At 52.5% G+C, this 22,059-nt stretch overlaps 9 protein-coding genes across 9 annotated transcripts; 3 read left to right on the forward strand and 6 right to left on the reverse strand.

Annotated features, from left to right (window-relative positions):
• Window positions 1–490: 490 nt before the first annotated feature.
• AYO20_07319 (hypothetical protein) lies at window positions 491–2,278 on the reverse strand (the record flags this gene model as incomplete). The annotated part of the gene is made up of 1 exon (XM_022645605.1): window positions 491–2,278. One exon carries the CDS (start codon window positions 2,276–2,278, stop codon window positions 491–493), a length of 1,788 nt encoding a protein of 595 aa, XP_022498475.1.
• Window positions 2,279–3,135: 857 nt separating this feature from the next.
• AYO20_07320 (hypothetical protein) lies at window positions 3,136–3,627 on the reverse strand (the record flags this gene model as incomplete). Its single annotated transcript, XM_022645606.1, has 1 exon — window positions 3,136–3,627. One exon carries the CDS (start codon window positions 3,625–3,627, stop codon window positions 3,136–3,138), a length of 492 nt encoding a protein of 163 aa, XP_022498476.1.
• A 496-nt stretch (window positions 3,628–4,123) lies between these two features.
• AYO20_07321 (hypothetical protein) lies at window positions 4,124–5,235 on the forward strand (the record flags this gene model as incomplete). The annotated part of the gene is made up of 3 exons (XM_022645607.1): window positions 4,124–4,226; window positions 4,332–4,450; window positions 4,525–5,235. 3 exons carry the CDS (start codon window positions 4,124–4,126, stop codon window positions 5,233–5,235), a joined length of 933 nt encoding a protein of 310 aa, XP_022498477.1.
• A 1,134-nt stretch (window positions 5,236–6,369) lies between these two features.
• AYO20_07322 (hypothetical protein) lies at window positions 6,370–8,043 on the forward strand (the record flags this gene model as incomplete). The annotated part of the gene is made up of 3 exons (XM_022645608.1): window positions 6,370–6,760; window positions 6,818–7,442; window positions 7,473–8,043. 3 exons carry the CDS (start codon window positions 6,370–6,372, stop codon window positions 8,041–8,043), a joined length of 1,587 nt encoding a protein of 528 aa, XP_022498478.1.
• A 433-nt stretch (window positions 8,044–8,476) lies between these two features.
• Window positions 8,477–10,376, reverse strand: AYO20_07323 (hypothetical protein; the record flags this gene model as incomplete). Its single annotated transcript, XM_022645609.1, has 5 exons — window positions 8,477–8,858; window positions 8,950–9,724; window positions 9,779–9,977; window positions 10,054–10,169; window positions 10,241–10,376. The coding sequence occupies 5 exons, from the start codon at window positions 10,374–10,376 to the stop codon at window positions 8,477–8,479; spliced, it is 1,608 nt and encodes a 535-aa protein (XP_022498479.1).
• A 592-nt stretch (window positions 10,377–10,968) lies between these two features.
• AYO20_07324 (hypothetical protein) lies at window positions 10,969–12,394 on the forward strand (the record flags this gene model as incomplete). The annotated part of the gene is made up of 5 exons (XM_022645610.1): window positions 10,969–11,130; window positions 11,187–11,511; window positions 11,574–11,692; window positions 11,751–12,045; window positions 12,111–12,394. 5 exons carry the CDS (start codon window positions 10,969–10,971, stop codon window positions 12,392–12,394), a joined length of 1,185 nt encoding a protein of 394 aa, XP_022498480.1.
• Window positions 12,395–12,448: 54 nt separating this feature from the next.
• Window positions 12,449–16,262, reverse strand: AYO20_07325 (hypothetical protein; the record flags this gene model as incomplete). The annotated part of the gene is made up of 4 exons (XM_022645611.1): window positions 12,449–14,000; window positions 14,052–14,123; window positions 14,761–15,638; window positions 15,744–16,262. 4 exons carry the CDS (start codon window positions 16,260–16,262, stop codon window positions 12,449–12,451), a joined length of 3,021 nt encoding a protein of 1,006 aa, XP_022498481.1.
• Window positions 16,263–16,762: 500 nt separating this feature from the next.
• AYO20_07326 (hypothetical protein) lies at window positions 16,763–17,835 on the reverse strand (the record flags this gene model as incomplete). Its single annotated transcript, XM_022645612.1, has 2 exons — window positions 16,763–17,137; window positions 17,206–17,835. 2 exons carry the CDS (start codon window positions 17,833–17,835, stop codon window positions 16,763–16,765), a joined length of 1,005 nt encoding a protein of 334 aa, XP_022498482.1.
• A 635-nt stretch (window positions 17,836–18,470) lies between these two features.
• AYO20_07327 (hypothetical protein) lies at window positions 18,471–21,383 on the reverse strand (the record flags this gene model as incomplete). Its single annotated transcript, XM_022645613.1, has 2 exons — window positions 18,471–20,892; window positions 20,950–21,383. 2 exons carry the CDS (start codon window positions 21,381–21,383, stop codon window positions 18,471–18,473), a joined length of 2,856 nt encoding a protein of 951 aa, XP_022498483.1.
• Between the last annotated feature and the right edge of the window lie 676 nt (window positions 21,384–22,059).

Genomic DNA, 22,059 nt, shown 5'->3' on the forward strand with positions numbered 1-22,059 from the left:
GACATTTGGTCGTACTCGGTATGCTGCAGATATCCACCTCCAAGAGACTGTAAAATTACAGTCACATCATCCAAGACACAACTACGAGACACGCCAATTCAATCGAACCACTTGACCTCAACTCTCAAAAATCTCCCCCGAAGCATCTCCGTGTCTCTCGCCTGGCACCAGTCAGCCAGAGCTACAAGTACCACACGTCAAACTTAGCCCTCGCCCCCTGGCGCCGCTCTACTCCCCACCGCTTTAAAGATCCCGAGATTTCCTCGATCGATGATGGCGTCGCCTCTCTAGTCGTTTGCCCACAAATCTGACAGTCGGGAAAAAGAAAAGAACAACACAATATTTCCTTTGATCCGTCAAGTCCAAATGTTGGTTGTTGAGCACGATTCACCCGCTCAACAACCAAATCGCATCCCGTGACCCAGTACTCTTGCATCTATTCCGGGTAGCTGAGACCTTCCCAAAACGGGTCTCGCTTGTCGCCTAAGCCTCATTTGCAGAAGAGAGGCTCGGGAAGATGCTCATAAATGATGGCCTCCCAGGGATCATCTGGGTCAGCATCTTCGATAGGCCCCAGGCACGCCCTGTCAAAGACCTTCTCGCCAACGTTGATTCCCCCGGGCACCACGCGGATCAATTTGACCTGGGGGCAATCTGACGACGACTTCATTCTCTTTTCCAAATCCATGAAATATGCGCAACATCCCTCATGTGACAGCGCGACCAAGTTCTCCGGAAGGTGCCCTTGGGGTCTCGACCCGGCAAATATTTGCAACGAGTTCTGAAGTCGCACGGCATCAGGGGCGTTCCACACGTTCCCATAGACAAGTTTGAAATGCATCGTCCAGTGCAGGCCTCGAGCCTCCATTCTCCGGGCCACCTGACTCTGATAGAAGCTGTAGATACCGGATCTGGTGGGAAACAGTCGCGCCGACACGGCCATCCGGGCCAGAGCCAACCCCAGCGAGATCACCGTCTCAACCAACACTGCCAGACAGTAGCCGTGATCGGGGGGATGGCCCTCCTTGTCCTTGTCCACCTCATCCTTGGACGTGCAGATTCCACAGTGGCAGGCCTTTCTGATCTTGGTCAAGTTCTCCACATACGAGGCTGAGGCATCCTCATGTGACAATTTCAACGACCGTTCCATGCGACCTTGAAATCTGCGCAGCTCGGGGAGCCAATTGGTGATGGTTTCGATGAGACCGGCGCCGTATGACGCGGTATTGCTCTGATTTTGGACCGACACCAACTGCCCGTGATCCTCGTGTCCCTTGCCGTGCGCCAGACCCTCGAACATGCGCGCCGCGCTCCCAATCATTGTCCCAAAGGCTTTGGAGTTGTCATGATCGAGATGGTGGAAGCTCTTGCCGAATACTCGAGGAAGCAGAGACTGCCACGCAACCCGGCCTCCAAATCTCGTGGTGTGGAGAGTGGCAGAGTATGTCCGATCGATCAGCGACATTTCTTCGACAGCAGGTCCTGAAGGTTTCCACGGGTCGAAGGATGCTTTGATGCCAGCTTCCGGTACAAACACCAGGGTGAGTTGGGGCTCTTGGTCTGGGTGCGTGACGCGGAGTTCTTTCCCGTCCTTTTGATAGACGACGATTCGCAGATCGCACAGCCACTCGGCGATAGCTGCGAACCACGATATGATGCCACTGCCGATGAGCGTGACATGCTTTGCTTCTCCCTTTGTGACGCGCATCAACGCCCGTAACGCTTCAGCGATCATGCTTGGTGGGAAGACATCATCAATTCTCTTGACCCCCTCCATAGGATAGACGATGGGATAAGGGTCGATCTGAAGATAATCCTCGACCAGTAGCCCGAAATCCGACGTGGCGAATATGCCGTTGCACCCGTGCAGTGCAGCCTGCCACTGACTGAAATGGGGCGTCATGTCGTCGGGGCCGGCAGCGGCATCGGCCATGGCCATGAGGACTCTGGCCCCGTAGGGTTCATGGAAACTCTCTCCCAACGCGATCATCATGGCCAGGTGCTCGTAGGAACCCTCATGCACAGCCTGGTCACGAATGACATTGGACAGACCCCAACCAAAGGACAACTTCTCGCCCGGCGCGACCGAGACGTGGACGGGGAGGTTGCTGAGCGCATTGTTGATGTTCCGCTGGCCCTGGACCGAGATGTTCAGGTCTCTGAAGAGCCGGTAGGCGACGTAGCGGGTGTACGGGTCGACTCGAGATCCCGAGAATTTGCGCAGCGTAGCTGAAGGGATCGAGATGGTTTGGGGGACGTCTTTGTCGATGATGGGCATTTTTGAAGGGAAGGATGGTGTTCTTTTTTTTTGTGAAAGGCTTGGGAGCGGTCTTTCAGCGGCACAATCTCATGGTCCTTTTTCGTACACGTCAAGGGGAGTGATGAGAATATATACAAATCTACTTGCACATGTGTGAAACTACCTTCTGGAGAGGGACAAGCAGGAGAAAGTTGTTGAAAGTGACAAAGTAAACCCCCCTCCATCCCACGAGACACGAGACCCTGAGATACGAAGAGATCCAGTCAACCGTGCCAACAGCTCAGCTCCCAGCCCCGGATGAGGATATGGCACAGTGACTCAGCAGGCGAAAGAGCTCGACTCAGCTGCCATTCTATTGGCTGCGAACCCGAAGTGCGGGGTGTTTGCTCGTGGGCTGATAGGGAGCTCGTCAGAAAGGAAGGGGTTGGCTTGGCTGGGTATCCATACAACCATACTACTGCTTGCTTCGCTGATAATCATTGTTTTCTCTTGTGACGATCGCCAGGATCTCCATGCCTGGGACTTTGCGCACCTCGTCTCTGCCTTCCAGACTGAGGAGAATCCTGCTCCCTTGGCCATCAAGAAGTATCTGACTGACAACACTAGAAAAGTGCCCTTCATCAAACTGGTCAAACTGCCCTTGACGAGCTATTTTGTGCACAAGGAGTCTGCCAGATATGTCAGCGCTCGCAAGAAAGGTACCTGTGAATGTTGCATTGAGAAGACAAATTGCGACATGTTTTGGATGACCCGATATCTCTGCCATAACTTCTCCGGTGTCCACAGAATGTACGGTGTTGAGGCCATCCTCGTGTCCGCAGAAGACCAGATCTCCATTGTATGGGGTAAAAACTTCAGTGATCTTGTTGTTTTCATCATAGACGTTCCAGAGCCACCACAGGAGCTGTAACAGACCGATCCTCGTCAATCAAACTGCTAGTCATATCATTCGAGGCGACATTTTGCGATAGGATCGGAGGCTGCCATATCTTGCAGTGATCACCCCTCACTTCCAGAAGACTCTCACTATTGCTGCCGAAAGCGAAGTTCCTAACAGCCATCTCATATGAATCCACGCAATAAAGGCGCTGGAGTGTTTCGAACGCAAACAGGGTTATTCTTCCGGCATCGTTGCTTCCCTGCATCTTTGCAACTGACTCCCGAATGCTCGCACGTGTGATCTGAGTATAAGGATCAAACACGACCAAATCCCCATCATCAAATGCAGCTGCAAGCAAGGCAACCTCTGGTCTTGGATTAAATTTGAGAGTGACAAGCAGTGGTCCAGGATATGAAGTTGAATCTTTGGTGGCAAAGGCTCTGTATGAGACACTCTGCAAGCTTGCGGTGATATGCGGCCAGACCATTGGGGCAATCAGCCACCGTCTTATTTGCCATTGTGGCCTGCAACGCCGTATAAACCACACCACCTGGATATGTCAGACTCTGCGGCTGTTTGTGGGAGAGGTCAGTAAGGAAAGGGATCTGAAACCGGCACGTGACTGGCTCTCTGCATGAGATGCCTGGCTACCCACCTACATTACTCAGGACTCTCACTACACTCACCAGGTACCAAAGGCTAGGGAACTCAACGTCCTCACTTCTCAATCCGGGCTGCTCCCCACAACGGTGCAGTTCAAAATCATTCGCTCAAGGCATGTTACACAGACTTGCAGGCGACAAGTTGAGGTGACGCCAGGTTGGAATGGAGGGGGTGTGCTTGAGTAACCCTTCGGGCTCCGTGGCTCTCTAAGGGACTCCTGGCATTCCTAACTTCTTTCTTGTATTTTCCTTCTCCAAACTTCATTTGAAACCAGTTGATCCCAATCCATCTCAAACACCCGTTGGTTGAGCCAAACCAAGATGTCCAACGGGGGAGAAGTCTGGCCACCAGTTGACTTGATCAAGGGACTCGCAATTGAAGCTCATGCACCAGAGAAAGAGCTCGTCCCTAATGTACTCAAAGGTATGTGCTAAAAAAAAAAGTGTCCCACCTCTTCTTTTTCACTCGGCAATTATCGAATCTTGAGAGAATTTATCACTAATTTTTGGGAGCTTTCGCAATATCTAGATTTGCCAGAAGGCACAGAAGTGGTCTCAATAAACCCTTCGGGCGCGAGTGCATGGGTGCAGACTCTGTGCATCGAGACCTATCAACGGGATGGACAGAAGACCAAGTTCTTTAAGAAGGTATGAATGGTCAAATCGGGTCATCATATGTCACGTTGTGTTGTAAGATGCTCTACTAACCTGGATGTGTCCAGAATCAACGTAACAGCTTGGGCAGGCGCATGATGCTGGGGACGTACGAGTCTGAAAAGTTCCTCCACACGTATCTACCCGCCAACGTCCCTAAGCCAATTGCCTGGGGTGCATACCGAAACGACCCAGACATGTATTATTACCTCTCTGAGTTCCGCGAAATGGTTGACGAGGTTCCAGATCCCGCACAGTTCGTCGACGTTGTTGTCCAGCTTCACCGCGAAAGCTCGGGCAAATCACCAGACGGCAAATTCGGGTTTCATGTCGTTACTCATCTCGCCAATATCCCGAACAAGGCCGGATGGGAAGATACCTGGGAGAAACATTTCACCAACGTCCTGACGAGCATGATGGAGATCGAGTTACTCGCTCAGAACAAGCACGACGACGAGTTCGAAGAGCTCAAGAGGAAGACGCTGGACTTGGTCGTCCCACGACTCCTTCGACCGCTTGAAACGGGTGCTCGTAAGGTCACGCCGTGCTTGATTCACACCGATCTCTGGCCTGGGAACTGTATGCCGGATGCAGATACGGACAAAGTTGTTCTGTTTGATTCCTGTGCGATGTGGGGTCACCATGAAGCAGATTTAGGCAGTTGGAGGGCACCACGCTACCGCATGGGCAGGCCTTTTATAAAAGAGTACCAAAAGAAGATGGGCATGGACTTTCCCGTCAACGACTGGGATGATAGGAATCTGTTGTACGCCATGTGAGTCCCCCTTCCCCAGCTCTTTCACATCTTACACGATTGGCTAACCGAGTTTTCTGATTTGCCTTTCCTGAGACAGGAGGTATGATCTTCTGATCTCAGCCTTGTTTCCCAACACCGATAGATTTCGAGGATAGTAAGTTCTTTTCTTTGCACCTTCCACCCAAAGCACCTGGCATGACACTAAATGACTGTATGTATATCCAGTGCGAAGGACAGCATGAGGTATTTGACCGAGAAGTACCATGGTGGATTCGACACATGGTTGGAGCCTACCGCGACAACCTTGAGTCCCGTTGTGCTTGAGGAATTTGATGTTAGCCGGAGATTAGATTTGAGAAGCCTTGTCCTTGACGACGGAATGAGCTTCAGAGGAACGCATTTACATACATAATGAACCGAGGTGTTTTGGGGATTGTCAGTAATTAGTAGCCTGCCTTGTATGCATTATCGCAGATGACGATAGGACGCAGGCACCCAGGAGGTTATGTAAGCGGTGCCTGTCACACAGCAATCGCGCCTTCTATCCCTCGTACTTATGGTTTGATTGGCGTGATGAGGTAGACAATCAACAGGTTGGTCCCACATGGTATCATCCACTCTGCTTCGAGGGGCAAGTATCTATCAGCATTCCTTTTAACCCCCTTCCTCTCGAAACAGTCAACAAAATGAACGAAAATATGCCACCTCCACAAACATGACCAAGCGTTTGCCCCAGGCATTGCTAGCGGCACGAGATTGTCAACCCAAGACTCGCGAATTCCATTCCAGCATTCCTCGCATGGCGAGTCACTTCCATGGCATTGGCAGAGATACCTGAGCGAGAGCCAGGGCATGTGGTACGTTACACCATGATGAAAGCTACCTCCAGCCTGACTGAGATCGGCAACAGGATTGCCTGTGTAACAGACTGCGTTGGCAGGGCGAACCCTCATGCTTCTAGTTTGGTGACCACCAGTGACAAAAGTCCATGCACACGCTCTGAGATTGATTTATGACGGTCAACCGCGACCATCCACCAAATTTTGTCAAGTCAATGCCAGCGGCGATTGACTCTCATCGATCTAGATACCCAGCAAATGTGCCTGTCTGACTCACTGCGGTCATACGAAAAGCACATCTCAGCAGCGGACCGACAATGAACACAATTGAGCCCAACCCTACCAGCCAAGTCGCGATATCGACATACTCGACCTTTTCACGTCGACAAAAGCTTTGCATCTCATGGCTGGCCTCACTGTCTGCCATGTACTCCGGCCTGTCGTCCTTCATCTACTATCCAGCGATAACCGCAATCGCCCAGTCCATGTCTGTGTCGATTGAGGCCATCAACCTCTCCATCACTTCGTACCAGATCGTCTCTGGCGTGGCACCTAGCGTGCTCGGCGACATGGCCGACCAGGTCGGCAGAAGACCAATCTGCCTCGTGGCATTCCTCGTCTATTTCGCTGCCAACTTGGGCCTTGCTCTGCAGAACGACTATGCGGCTTTGATAGCTCTGCGGTGTCTACAGAGCGCAGGCGCGTCAAGTAAGGTAGAGAGAGTCTCATAGGTCCACAGCAGCAATTTGACTGACACATCTAGAGGCACGATCGCCATCGCCTACGGCTTTATAGCTGATATCGCTCCTCCCGCAGAGAGAGGGTCCTATGTGGGAATTCTACAGGGCTTGTATGTTCTGAAAATTCATACTCTACTCACGGAAAGGAAGACATGGTTACTCATTGATGAGAACAGCACAAACTCAGCACCAAGCATCGGCCCGGTCCTGGGAGGTATCCTCACCGAGACCCTTTCGTGGCGCTGGGTCTTCTGGTTCCTGTCAATCCTGTCGGGATGTAACTTGATTATCCTGCTCCTCGTCGTCCCGGAAACATGCAGGAAACTTGTCGGCGACGGTAGTGGGCAAACACCACACTGGATGTACCGGCCACTCGTCAACATCCTCGGAAATGTCGAACAACAGGAGGAGGTCCATGACGCTGCATCCCCGCGACGACAACAGCGACGGAGACCACGCATCAACATGCCGAACCCGCTTCACTGCTTGAAACTGCTCTTGGACCGAGCTTCCTTCCTTGTCATACGCATTGGGGGAATGCAGTATACTGTATACGGGTACATCGCCACGTCGCTCTCCACGCTGGTGATCCGCATACATGGGCTCAACTACCTGCAAGGCGGACTGACATACCTGCCCCTAGGGGTTGGGTGAATCCTCGCTGCCCTCCTCACCGGCAGAGTTCTAGACAGGGACTACCGTCGGACAACAACAACAGCAACAACCAAGGACCACATCCCCGCTATTCCAAACAAGAACAAATCCCCAATCGACCTCAACCTTGTGGGTGATTTCCCTATCGAACAGGCCCGACTGAAATCGATATTCCCGCTATTCGGGATCAGCTGCGCCGCGACCCTGGGCTACGGCTGGTCCTTACACCACCAAGTCCACGTCCACGCCCACGCTCAAGCCCACCCGGACGTGCCGCTGGCAGTGCCACTCCTCATGACCTTCCTCAGCGGCGCGTCCCAGGTCTCCATCTTCACAATCTGCGGCACGCTACTGACCGATCTGAACCCCAACCGCAGCGTCACCGTCCAAGCGAGCTACAGCCTGATCCGCTGCCTCCTGAGCACCGGTGGCATCGCTGCGGTGGAGAAACTGATCGACGCCGTTGGAGCGGGCTGGTGTTTTACAGTGTTTGCCCTCGTCTTGGGCGTCGTGTGCGTGCCACTCGCAGTTGTGCTCCGGAAATGGGGGCCGCGGTGGCGGATAGAGGCGTGGAGAGATCGTGGCGCGAGCATATAAATACAGACACAGAGCCGGGCGTCCTCGTACCGAGACTGGCAGCTGAACAATAACCATTGGGACGTGATGGCACTCTAGAGATCTAGGACGCGTGGATAGTGAAGGTGAAAGTCAAGAGATTCCGTCTATTTGACGAGGGTGAGGTAAGGGATTAGGGGCATTACCGTGACAGACAGACAGATGGAGAGTAGTGGGCAACAGGGTTGAATTCAACCAGACAGATAGATCCTCGTAGGGCTATATACATCTACTTGGAACCACCTGGCAAAGTCTTGAGATACGTCACTCACCCTAACCACTTGAAATGCCATTCTGTTTGCATTGAACCCCCCAGCTTTTCACGCCGACAACTAACTCGACATGGATCGAAACACACACAACATTCTTCCCTTGGAACATGTGATCCACATCACACTCATGATCTCCGCCCATTCTAGACCGCAGCGCCCGCTTCAGCAGAGTGGTCCCCACCCGCACTCTTGTGCTCGACAATCTCGGCGGTGAGCTGGACAGTCTGGCACTGGTAATGTCTCCACTTCCGCATGGGCAAGTTGAGGGCGTACATCTCGTCGACCTCGACGACGGTGCGGGCCCTCGTCTCGGGAATGTAAAAGTAGGCCCAGATTGTGGTGATCAAGACGCAGCCGGCGAAGATGAAGGCGGCTTTGGCGCCCAGGTTGCCGGCGTCGGCGGCCGTGATCTGCGGAATGGCAAACGTCGTGATGATGGCCGTCACGTACGACCAGAACATGGCCCAAGTCATGGTGGGCTCGCGCAGGGTGGGCGTGGCGATTTCGGTGGGGAGAACATAGGCCCTTGGTGAGTCGCGAGAATGTCAGCATTGGGTCTACTGAAAAAAAAGAGTTTGAGGGGGGAGGGGGAGGGGGAGAGAGAAGTGTGGCATACAAAGATTGGAACGAGACGGCATTGACAAAGCCAAAGATGATAAAGACAGAGGCAAGGCCCAGTCTCTGGCTGTTCGTCGTCAGTCCGGCGGCTGCGAGACCCCCAGCGGCCATGTTGAGCACGAAGAGGAGGGAAAAGCCGACAAGGGCCACGGGTCGGCGCCCGGCCCTGTCCACCAAGGTCGGGCCGACGATGGTCCCCAGAAACTGTAGGCACGCGATGACGACGGTCATCTGGAACGGGTTTCCCACGCCGCTCTGCACGAGGATGACGGTCGAATAGGTCCCGACCAGGATCTGCCCTCCCACCTGGCTTGCGCTGATCAAAGCACCCGCCGTGAGGGTTCGCTTGAGGTTGGCGCGATTCAAAATGTCCCAGAACCTGATCTGTTTCCGCATCTCGGCTTGTTCTTCGAGAGTGATGCGGTACATGGATATTTCTGCATCGACAATGTCTGTCTGTTGGTTGCGAATAGACATAAGCACGCGTCGGGCCTCTTCCAGCTTGCCGTGTTGGAGATACCAGAGCGGCGACTCGGGGCAGAGAAAGGTCAGGAAGCCAAAAGCCACGGGGCAGGCGGCCTGGACAGCCAAAGGGATCTTGTACTGCCTCTCGTCGTTAATCCTTTGAGTCGCCCACACGATAGTCGTCGCGATAATAGCCACGGCGCCCACTCCCGCTACGCAAAAACCAACCGCTCTGCCGCGTACATGGGCAGGGACAAGTTCCGACAGGTAAAGTGGAGCCGTGGTTGTCAGAACACTGATCCCCAGATCTGAGATATCAATTAGACCCTTTCAACACCGTTGGTAGATTCGTCGTCACTCACAATTCCAGAATCTTCCCACCGTCATGCTGCTGATATTGGGGGAAAAGAGCTGTAGAAACGAGCCGGGCGTACAGAGCAGGAAGTAGGCGCCGATAAAAGTCTTCTTGCGGCCAAAGTACTTCATTGCGGGAGTGGCGAGAAAGGTACCGATGGCGGCGCCGACGAGGGGAACTGTGACAAGCACATCGAGATTGTGAGCCTATAGTTGATACACTCGTTAGTGACATTGCGAACCCTTCTATGAAAGATCACAAGCGTCCATGGCAATCCCATACTGTAAAAGCCACCCCGTAACCCTGATATCTCTCAATCATCAAAGGCAAGCTCATCAGCGGGCTGACGAAGCTATTGTCATAGCCGTAAAGGCCCATCGACAATCCCACGATTATCACTAGACACGCCAGGTTAGCTAAGTTCCGCTGGCCACGTCGAGTCTTGGGCTGTGCGAGAGCAAAGACTCACTAGACAGGACGATTCTCCAGTTCCACCAGCCTGTGGGGTGATGGATGTTGCGATCAACCACGGTCGCATCCTGAGTGGCATCTGAGACACGCTCCTCGTGCATGGTGGTTTCGTTTTTGGCTGCTAACAAACCCATTGTTGGAGAAACCAAAGTAGTCGGTGATGATGGTGGAGGTGGTGTTGGTTGGTGGTGGTGCAGTAGAATATGGAAGATCCGTTGAGCAGTGCAAGTGGGATTCTGTTTGTTATGTAGCGTGATTGTCAGTTGTCCTCGGTCATGAGTAGCAAAGGTCTGGGAGGCGACACGACTATCCACTCCTTTCCCATGGGGAAATCCATGTGGTCAGGGGGACCGTCTAAGAGAAGCCAGAGAATCCAAGACCAGAGATGACTGTCGACTTCTTCCCCATGGGGAATTATATGACGTGCAGTGAGCGGGCAAACGCACGGGTCTGTGGAAATGTCCAATGGATGAATGGAACAAGAACCTTTGAAAACTGTGCGCAGCCTCGCCAACGCGGTGGCGTTGACAAATGTGTCCCTCACTAAGCCACTTGGGGAATTTGTCCAGAAACGGAATTTCCCCAAATGGATCAAACACATTTATCTTTTGGAACCCTCCGAAGACCGCCACCCCAGGCCTCGCCCTGGCCATGAGGGACACGCGAGATGAAAAGAACTGACTTTTCCCTGCTGGGCTGGCTTCTTCTCAAAGATCCGATCGAACCATGGCCGCAAATTCAGTTGCAGGGATAGCTGAGGCCCAGCCGCCTTCTACCCCCGTCGGGGATGCTGAAATCTCACCGGAGCTGGAACTGCTCTGCAGGCTTCACGGGATGGAGCTGAATCCCGTGAACAAACTACAAGTCCCAGACTTCAATTTCTTACAGGTGAGAGGCCCTGGACCAACAGTCCTCGAGCAAACAAAATGCTGACTCGAGCCTAGGAACTGGCAAAGCTGCCGGTCGATTGGACAACATCCCCAGCAGGTACCGACGTCGAGGCTATGCGCAATTGGATCGACAATGTTCTCTTGAAAGGACCTCTTGCCGAACATAGAGCCAAATGCAAGCTCCAACGCCGACAACCTGAAGCCAAGGTCGACATATCCGATGTATCCGTGCAGTGCTCAGATGGAAGCCAGAACAAATTCAGAATACGAGTATACGAGCCCGAGCTCGGAGACAATGCTCCCAAGCAGAAGCTGAGACCTGCTATATTCATGCTCCACGGTGGTGGCTGGATCCATGGGAAACCTGAGGGCGACGATCGTGAGTCGCCACCATGAGCCCGACGTTGGATTTTCACGGTTCTAGACTGACTGTAACACTAGCCATTGCGACATTCTTCGCGTCTGAGCTCGACGCTGTCATTCTCGGCGTTGATTATAGGCTTGCCCCCGAGCACCCATTCCCAGCCGCTCTAGATGACTGTTGTGAAGCCATTGCATGGGTATGTCCTTGGCTTGCCAGAAAGCAAAAACGAACTGAAGGCTAATGCAAATTACCAGGCAATCCGACACGCCGACCAATACCACCTCGACACCTCGCGCATGGGTATATGGGGTGCCTCGGCAGGTGGAAATCTTGCGGCGGCTGTTAGCATCAAACATACCCGGGAGCGTTCAGAGACGGGATATCCAAATCTGCGGTTGGCGAGCCTTGTGGTTCCTGCGACTGGACACCTGAAGGCGCTGGAAACATTCAACAAGCAACGCCCCTTTGGAAAAAGCCACAACGAGCAAGCAGTGGCGGACGTACCGTTGGCCCCGGAGCTGGTGGTCAAGGAATTCGAGAAAGTATATGGTATGTTTTCCACGTAGCATGCCGAGTCAGTGAGAAGATAACCTACTGATCGTTTCTTTTTCAAGAACTTTATCTCGGCAACGCCACCGACATATACGATCCTCTTGCATCTCCTCTGATGGTCAAAGACATCTCACAACACCCCCCAACACACGTTACAGTTGCAGCCTGCGATTATTTGATGCCTCTAGGCCTCGCGTATGCACAGCTGCTTCGCTCATTTGGCACAAGCGTCACTGAAGAGATTCTCCCTGGTGTACCTCATGGCTTCACTTTTCCGCTGAGTGCTGATGTGACAAGGAAGTGGGTTGAAGATCAGAGGGACGTGTTCATGACAGCTTTTGCCTGAGAAGGCCCTTGATTTATGATAAAATGGAGGCGGTCTTGTAGTGTTTGGGTTTCGTCAAGAGAGGTCAATAAATCGATCGATAGGGTCTAGTGAATTGCCATCATAAGTCTGCTCAGCATCACTCGGTGTCAAAGAATCCCATGAAATGCTATTGGTCTCGAAGACGCGACCACTCATAGGCTCAACTTGTGTCGCTGTCCGTGCCTGAGGCCCCAGGCTCTGATATTCGTAGGGCGGCCTGACATTGAGCGATGCAGGTACTTTCGAAATCAGAGGCATGACCACCCCTGCGAGTTGAGGCGCAAAGATCTTCTCATGATCCTCCTTGATGACAGCGCCCGCGAGGCCACCTAGGATGTATTGACACTGGCCTCTCCCTGCCAGGACGCGGATGTTCTGCGCAAGGCTAGACAGTTTCCCGAGCCCCACGATTCGTAGTTCGCCTTCTCCCAGTAAGCAAATCCAAGACATGGCTGCAAGACCCAGGGCCTCGACCGATTTCTGTAATCTCGGGGAGATGCCGGTGCCCATTTTGAGATTGGCGACGAGCTTTGTTGAAAGTTGCCATTGCCGCGTGACCACCACGTCTGCAGCTTGTATACGGGAGTACCGATGGCGTTTAAAAACTGCCCCGAACAGCGTTGCCATGTCAGCCTCGGAGTCAATGTCGATTTCGTCAAACGCTTCTGCATTCTCGGCGAGATGTATTTCAGTAAGGCGTCTCAACAGGTGCAGAGCAACCCTGTCGGATTCATCAAGGGCGCCAAGGGTATGGGATGCCCTCAGTGGTATATCCACAACTTCCCGTGGTCTGCGAGCCCGCCGCCGTCTACCTTGGTTCGCATAGATTGCCATGGTCGCTGCTTCTGTGTTAAAGAGCACCTGCTCAATTTGTGCCTTTCGGTGCCGCTCTTCTTCGTCGGCAACGCCTACCACCTCCAGGAGAGACAGCGCCTCGTCCAGGTACAGGAATGCGCGGTTGTGTTTTTCGAGGACATTATAGGCGGTGAATAGAAACAAAGAAATAACCACACTATCGAGAGTTGGAGGGTCGGCAAAGTCGTATTCCAAGCGTGACTTCTCAACTTGGGTAATGAGCTCGGAAATATGTGCCGTATCTGATGGAGCCATGCGAAATTGGCCTGCTGCGTTCACTACCCGAATGGATAGGAGTAGCGTGCGAAATTCCGGAATAGCACGCCATGCGGGGTCAATGATCAAACGTGAAGCAAGGCTTGCATATGACAGGATAGGGAACACAACATGCAATGTGTCAAAAAACTCGTCGATAGCGTTCCAGATGTCGTCGCCCCTGGATAGTTCATCCTCTGGGGGTAACAGATCTGGTATCATACATGGGTCGTCGTTAATAGCAATCGTGCCAGACTCAAATATCTGAGACTCAAACGGGTAGTTTTGACCATCAGCGTCAAATCTCTCACAGTCTCCATCAGGTGCGATACCCTGGGCGAGACCGTCAAACTCGAACTCGTGCTCTGTAAGGTTTCCAGATGGTGCCGTAGGCGAGAGTTCAGATGTTCGAGAGGGTGGAGAGTTCAACCTAATCAGACTTCCAGAGTAGGGAAGGGTGCTCTCGTGGGCGTGTCTGTGTGCGGACCGTCAGAGACGTACGGTGCTCACTCGCTTTCATGCTTACCCTCGTCGCCGCCGGCCACGTTTTGCAGGCTTCTCTTCGTAGGTGCATTTCAGACCCGCCCTCAGACACTGACTGCAAGACTCGGTTGTCTGAGACTTTGCGTTTCGACACTAATCGACGCCATCTTCAGAACGATGTCCAATGTAGAGTCCTGAGTTATGTACCTTGATTTTCAACCTTCGGCAGGAGTCGCAAGCCCTCCCTGTAGCCGATGTGGCAACAGAGTTCTGACCGTTTCCCAACGAACGGAGTCCTTGAGTGGGAAATGAGGTAAACATTGGGCAATTGATGGAATGACTGTGAAGAGGATCAAGAGCAGCTGATGTTCTGCGCCATTGTGAGGTTCTGGTGGTGGCGATTTCATTTGTGTAGAAGGATGATTCTGTAGGTGACGTTGACGCAGACATGAAAAATGTCAAGTTCAAATTCCCCGCCTCCGGTGCAGGTGGCTTGGGATACAAAACTCAATAACGCCCCATGACCCGCCCTTTCCGAATGTTAGGTTTACGCTTTTCGAGGCAACAACCACTGAAACTGTGTAGGACATTCAAGGATGAAAAGCCAATATTTTGTCATATACAATTGGATCTCGTCGATGTTTGCATTCATTCTCGAGCTTGCAGCTGTCTAATTCCATTCCACCAGACACGATGACGATAACCCTCATATAAGAAGCACTCGGGAGCCTAATGTCGACATGGCAGTATACCAATCGGCGGAAGGGTGATCCTGGCTCCCCTCACTCCGGATCTGCCAACATGTCTTCATCACCTGAAGAGCCCTCAACCAAATACCAGGCCCTTGAGTCAACGCGCTAGCCTTCACCGCCAACTCCTCAAACGAAGACTCTTGGTCTTTAAGTGCCATGCATCCGGTAACACAAAAAGGCCAGAGCATGGCATGCAGTATCCGAACATCGGGTAGGACACTGAATATCTTCAGCGATCTTGAAACGGCGTCCCGAATCTCAGGAAGATAGGGATCAGGGCCAGACAGAACGACGGTCAGGTAAACCAGGGCCGCACAGGCGAAGACATGGGTGACGATGGGAGTAGCCTGGACCAGCCAAGTCTCTGCTGCTCTGTCTTTGGGTCCCTTTGCCAAAAGTGAAAGGTAGCTCTCCCAGGGTTCAGCGAGACCCAATCGTAGACGCTCCTTGAGCTCAATATATTTCTGGCAAACGTCCTCGCCTCTCCGAAGTTGTCCGTCCTGTCCTCCCCTCCTATATCCATCGAGCACTGCGATGTCCCGAATGATGATCATCACCCAGTTCTCGCAACCCATGATATTCCGTAGTCGCACCTTGCTGTCTGAGGCGCCAAAAGCGGCTGCGCAGATGTCGGCAAATTGAGGTTTGCAGCCTGTCGAGACGGTGGCCAAGGTATCGAACCAGAGGAAAACAGCACTGAAGAATTCTACGGCAACATGATCCACAAGGGCAAGGGAGGAGTCAGTGGAGCTTGCCTGACTGATTGCTGCTTCGATCTGCTTGTCTTCGTCATATAAAGCAGAAAGACGGTAGTATGGGAAAGCCACGCAATAAGCTTGCAGATAGGGAAACATGCCTGGAGATGCAATCATGTGCTTCTGCCACGCATCAAGTCGGCCCCTCGAGTTCTAGAGAAAACTTGGCATTAGAAAAGAACTGTGGGCTCTGGATATGGCGGCTGCACCGCCCCCGACGAAACTTACTTCGAGCATGATCAAATAGACGACGCAAGCGAACACTTCAATCCCATCCCGCAGGCCTTCTTGGACACTTTTCTCGCTTAAGCGGTCAATGTGTTGCCGCAAGCCAGTTACGGCTAGACCATAGAGCCGTTGCTGTTCGTTTTCGCGCGGCCGCCCACGGATGGCGTCGGTGCGGTGCGAGCTCGGATCGCGATAGACGAGGGCCAGGGCAAGTGCTGCATAGCACAGGGGTTCGCATCTCACCATCAGGGAACGGAGCCAGCCGTGGCCCCTTTCAGGAAGAGAAGCCACATAAAAGGGAAACTGAAGGGGGAAAACATGGTCGAAATACTCGTCCAGGAGTTGCTCATCCGAGTGCGTCGGACGCCACGTTGGTGTCACGCCTTCAAGACATGCTAGCAGCTTGGGCGTGCCATCCGTTGCCGTCAGAGGGTGTTTTTGACGTAGGGCATGGAGGGCGCGTGCGCGGCGAAGACTGTCCGTTGTTGCCTTGACTCCGCTGCGAATCTCTGCCACCATCTCTTTCTCTCGTGGTCCGCCGTCCTTCCACCCGGGTTTGGGCCCATATCCATAACAGGGGATTAACAGCAGGCGGCAAACATTGCAGGTGGGCCTCTGCGCGTCGCATTTCTTCCTCCGCAGACGACAGGTCCAGCATCCCGCCATGCCGAGCGGAGTGTGATGGCTGGGTCTGGTGGGCGTTGACTGCAAGGACGTTGAGAGTTGAGACTCTTGGTTGGTCGGTTGGATGGCTGGAAGGGGAAACTAGGACACTCTACTTCATTTGAAGATAAGGGAGGGCGCCATTAATTAATTACCTCTACCTCAAACTCGGATGGTGCACTAACCGTTTTTAGTAGGTCTAGCGGTGCTATTATTACCTCATCTCGTCCTTATTATAGCCTAACTGGAGAGAATAGGCACGCTAGGGTAAATATTACAGACTCCTTACACCTTTGAAACTTTCGGTACCTCCACTGAACCTCCTAATGCAACCTATCAATGTAGTTATGCCCCAGCTATTTTTCAGGCCAGACAAGGAGTTGCTCAAGTGTCATCCCGGTGTCCCTCAACACCTGCTCGAGGACCTTGTCTTTGTGCTCCTCCATGGCCTTGCTTATGCGTTTCGGTCCAATCTCGTCATCCAGTACGTAATAGACTTCCTTTGCTCCGCCTTCGGTTGAGGCATCGAACGCTGCTTGGGCAACGGCCGCGGCTGGCACGCGGGGATGGTTTATAAGGCTTTTCTGGAAACAGCGAACAATAGGTCCCAGGAATGACAGGATCGTTGCACTGACTTGCAAGGCGGTCGGCATAGATCCTCGCGATAGATTACTGTTGGAATTCATCCCTCCAGGGTCCAATGAAAAGATGTTCACGGAGTTGACTCCAGCCTAAGTCATAAGTCAAATGTCAGCCGTGCATACATATGGGCTTCAAGACTGCGAACAGGTCGTCTTACCTTCAACATCTTCTCCTTCAAGGTGTACATGGCAATGTCTCCAATCAATTTACTGCTGCCGTATCTGGTCAACCCTTGCATGATCGACAAGTGCGAGCCGATAGGGTTCTTCTCGGTAGGTCCCCAGGTGTCAAAGAAGTCGGCTTTGCCCAATGTGACGGTCTCACTGGTGATGTTGATGACCTTCCCCCGAGGCTTGCCCTTTTCCATCTGAAAGGCCCCCTTCAGCAACAACGTCGTCAAAAGAAACGATGACAGCACATTCGTCTGGTATACAGGATCAAACCCGTCCTGCGTCTTCTCATCCACTATGTACGACGAATATGCCGCAGAGTTGACCTGAACAGCAATTGGCGGGATGTTTCCTGACCGCACCTTTTCAGTGACTTTGGCTGCGAAGGTCTTGACCGATGCGAAGCGTCCGAGATCGAGAGTGAGGAATTCGAAGGCCGTCACGCCCTGATTGTGGAGCTGGGTCGAGATCTTCTGGGCCTGGACATCATTGTCCCTGCGTGCGGTAAGGATGAAAAACACATCCGGATGTGCTTTTGCAATCGCAAAGGCGATCTGTGAGCCCAGGGCGCCGTTACCACCCGTGATCAAGACTGTTTTTGATACTTTGGCCGACATCGCGAGGAACGTTCACCCTTCGCTCAGGACAGTGCTTGGAATGGGCGCTTATTCGAGTGAGGTTTCGGAGGAAAGCAGGATAAGGAACGAAAGACTGTGTAAGGTCGGGCTCGGCGAGGTTTGACCGCGTCGAAGGTTCGAGCAGGTTGTGTCTGGTTGAGCATCTTCGCCAGCGTCCCGTCGTTGCTGGGCTTTTGTACCTGGTCGAAAAGGCATAATATTCGTCCGAGCTGAATCCCTTTAAGGGCAATGGCAAGGTGCACACGGGGATTATTATAAATACAGCGGTCAATGCTATCCAGCATAAGATGAATGTGATAAGGGATAGATGGCCTTTGTTCCCTTGCTTTGAAAGACACCTGCTCGTGCTGCTCGTATGTGCTCAGAGTGGCGATATTGCCCCATTTTAATGTGATTGGGCGATCCCTCGCTTCGCCGTGCCATTGCCCGATTCAGGCATTTAAGCGGCCGCGCAAATGACCAGGAATAGTCTTTCCCAATCCTCTGCAAGGGGATCTTCGTGTTATTAATCCAATAATCAGGCGAGCCTCATCAGCCTTTGATCTCGCTGAATCTCCCGTGTCAGATAAGAAAGAATGAGCACTTCCAAGGCTGAATACTATCCATCATTTGATCTATCTCGGTGGTACATCTATGGTGTTGACAAACTCGTATTCTTTCCTAAATATCAGATCCTCCAGTCTCTCCACTTGGGCAGGCTCAAAGTTAGCCCTCAAGCACTCTCTGGCTTCCGTCCCGAGGAATTCTAACGTCTTACTCTGGACTTCCCTGCCAAAAACCGGTGGCACACGGAACAGACCGTAATCAATGAGCAAAGCGACCACGTCTGCCCAGGCCTCGTCCATTTTTCCGTCTGGAAATTGCTTGCTGTACCGAGCCAAGAGGCTGATCATCTTTGCCGCCTTGTCTTCCAACCTGACCTGAGATGCGCGGCCGTAGAAATCGGTCAGAGGCTTCCGGGCGCGTTCGAGCAATAGAGCCACAATTTCAGATGAAGGCGTTACCCTCTCCTGCTGGAATATGAGAACAGGCTCCAGCGCGAGATCGAGCAGCCTGTCCAAGTTCCCCACAAAGCTTGCGTCTAACTGTGCGCGTAGGAAGCGAGTCAAGCCGAATTGGGCTGCCAACCCCAAGAAAGACCCTCTGTCCCCTTGCCAGTGCGTGAGCGGATGGACAGAGCGCCATTGACTGAACATTTTCTGGAACATGACTACTCTCGCGCAATCCCGCAAACCCCAAGGATCCCATTTTGCAATCAGCCGTTGTCGAAAGACCGTCAAAAGGCTGAATGGCACGGAACCAGATTCACGGTCGTTCTGCGAGGAATATTGGAGGAAGGTTACTGCGGTGGCAATACCGTCTTCGCCAGCCTCCGTGTGCATCGCTCGGAGGCTGTCTGTATCTGCCAAAGCAAGAAACTCCACAAGTGACGCATTACACATGTACCGCGACACATCTACGCTGCCACTGGTGTATGCGCTGAGTCGGGTGCGCAAAAGTTCGCTCTGACAGAAGAAATCGTAGACAGTACGGTGTAGGAATTCAACTTGCCAGTCAACCCATCTTGCTCGCTTAATCTCCGCTCCTATTTCGAGGAGGCCCTTGCATCTGCTGTTAAGTCGTCGCTTTGTTGAGGATATGCGCTGATGAATCGCTTGCTCCACCAGATCATCGGCTTCGAGATGCAATGCAAAGTCAACGTGCTCTTCCTCTGTAAACGACAAGGCTAGCACTGTCCTGTGCGCCTTTGGTAGCGCTGTCACGATCTGAAAAATCTTTCCCGCATCAGCGCGCTCCGATGCAACAATCGATTGGACAATTTGCATGAAGAAGTGATCCAACTCGGCAGGGAGCATGTCGAGTCTTTGGAAAAGTTTTGTGATTGTTGCCCCGTTTTGCAGACGCTGTAGCATATCTCGGACAACGAGGATGACCCAGAGGAAAACGCCCTGTGCCTTGTCCACGATCTGGGATTGGAGATCGTCGCATTGCGTAGGTTTGATGGCACGTAACTCCCTAAAATGCACATCCTCCTCGAAATGATCTCGCACATAAGTGGCAACATCCTTTCTGGTCAAATCTTCGAGATTGAGGCTCGAAAACCGTTTGAGTCCTTCCTGGAAAACAGGCCACGGCCGACTTGAGACGCATATCTTTACATTGTCATGCTCCGAAGCGATGCGGACGAACATATTGACCAGGTTTTGCCGCTGTGATTCCGTACCTTCATATTCGTCCAGGCCATCGACTAAGATCACAAACCGAAAAGAGCCAGAAGCCAGACTGAAAAGACGGGCAATAGAAGCTGTGAGCTCTTGTTCCGACCAGTCGTCCAAATCCGCTTGTCCATAGTAGTAGGTATGCCAGCGCTCTGGGTGTGCGATCCGCATAAGCGACGGTTCCTGCTTGAGAAGCTGGTACAAGAGGACTCTAAGCATCCCCGTCAGAGATTTCTGGAGTGGTGTCCCGGCCCTCCAGAAGAAGCAGCTTGCCAAAAGTAGTCTCCTCGAGCCAGCCCATTTTCGCAAGGAAGTCGTCAGTTGAGAATGCCTGGTCAAATAGCGCATAAGACATGACTTCCCCGCCCCAGGCTTGCCTCTAATGTAGAACAAGCCCTGTTTGGGCTGGTCATTTTCCAGCCAATCTGTGAATATTGTTTCCTTCAATGAAGACACAAACTCTTCACCAAATATCCATGCAAAGGTTGATTTGTGAGCTTCAGATATCATGGCCTCCCTGTCTCCCCACTGCACAAAGTACAAGCTGATCAGCATCCTATTCTGAGCTTCCTCTGTCACCTGCTGCCTGGTGTTCTCAGCGATCCCCGTTAACTTCACAGCCAATTCACAGCCAAAAGATGACTGCCAGTCGCCTATGGCCTTCTGAGTGGCCGAATTTTCTTCTTTAATAACTGCTTTCAGCCTGTCTAGTTGGTAGCTGATATCCTCATGGTCGCTCCTTGCCGCCTTCAACAGAGCGGCTTCGGCAGTTTTGCTCGCACGAAGCAACTCTTCAAGGTCGGTGTCATGTTGGGCGCTGGAGCAAATGTTATCATTAATCACGGCCGTGCCACTCGCAAATCTCGATTCTTACCTCAGATATGCAACAAGATGGAGAGTGAGTTCGGTTTTCGCCGTTTCGAGATCTCGCGCAAGAGCACTGATTTCCCTCCCTTTGACCACCGAAGAAAACGCCTGCCGAATAGCCCCAAAACGCTCGGTGTGGAGTTTCTTTATCTTCTCAACCGCGTCCACCAGGATCTTAGCGGCACGTTGACATCGTTCATTCGCTTTCAGAATGCCAATCTCCCAACTAGTTGCATCCTGATTGCTGTTGCTGGGCGGATATTGCTGCAATCGCGCAGTCAAGTCCAAAACATCCGTCGTAAAGGTTTCAAGTGTTTCCATTTCAGGTAGGCCGCCGTTAGCCTTGATGGCACGAAATGTGCACAGGACTCGAGAACCGAAGTCGACAAACTGGAGGACGTTGCCCGCAAGGCTAAGTGCAGTAATAGGATCGAGAACCATCTTGCCTCACAGAAACAACCGGGCTGAGATGGTGAGACAGCCAGACTGAGACTCTTGATTGTGTGAAGTGTGATAGAGATTTACGGGGAGACAGAGGCGAGGATTGATGGTTGTTATCACCGTTGGTCTGGAGCGTAGAACCTCGTACCACCAATGCGAGACTCACCTTCATTGCCCTGCAGTCCCAGCCGTGCGGAACCAAATTTTTTGGGCTTCTCGAGCTCAGTTATCTGTCGTTATCTCATGCTGCGGCGATGACTATGGCTTCGGCCTTGATGTGCTAGAGTCACGCGGCAAGGTTGACACCCAGTCGCCTCGTATATCTAGTGGCTGACTACCGTTTCTGCCTTGGCTGATATCCTGCGGAAGCGGCTTGGCTGTAAGGTCCCCAGAGGATCGCACATGAACAGTGCCCTTACATGCTTCATTTCTGAGGAACCGTAGCGAAGATATGTTACCGAGTGATGATCTGAGGTCAACAGCGACAGGGCAATCGTGTCAATCCTGAGAAACAATGTCTTTGGGGTCTGACACGTGACCGAGAGCCTGCATACTCACGTGATTACTCCTGACCAGTGTCTGCCTGACAGGGGCTCATCCAATCTAGGTTTAGTGCATATATAATATTCTTGGCATCTGATCGGCCCGACTCTACCAATTCATCTTGACGACACCT

The sequence above is a fragment of the Fonsecaea nubica genome (genome assembly GCF_001646965.1).
Source record: "Fonsecaea nubica strain CBS 269.64 chromosome Unknown Scaff50, whole genome shotgun sequence".
NCBI classification, from domain to species: domain Eukaryota; kingdom Fungi; phylum Ascomycota; class Eurotiomycetes; order Chaetothyriales; family Herpotrichiellaceae; genus Fonsecaea; species Fonsecaea nubica.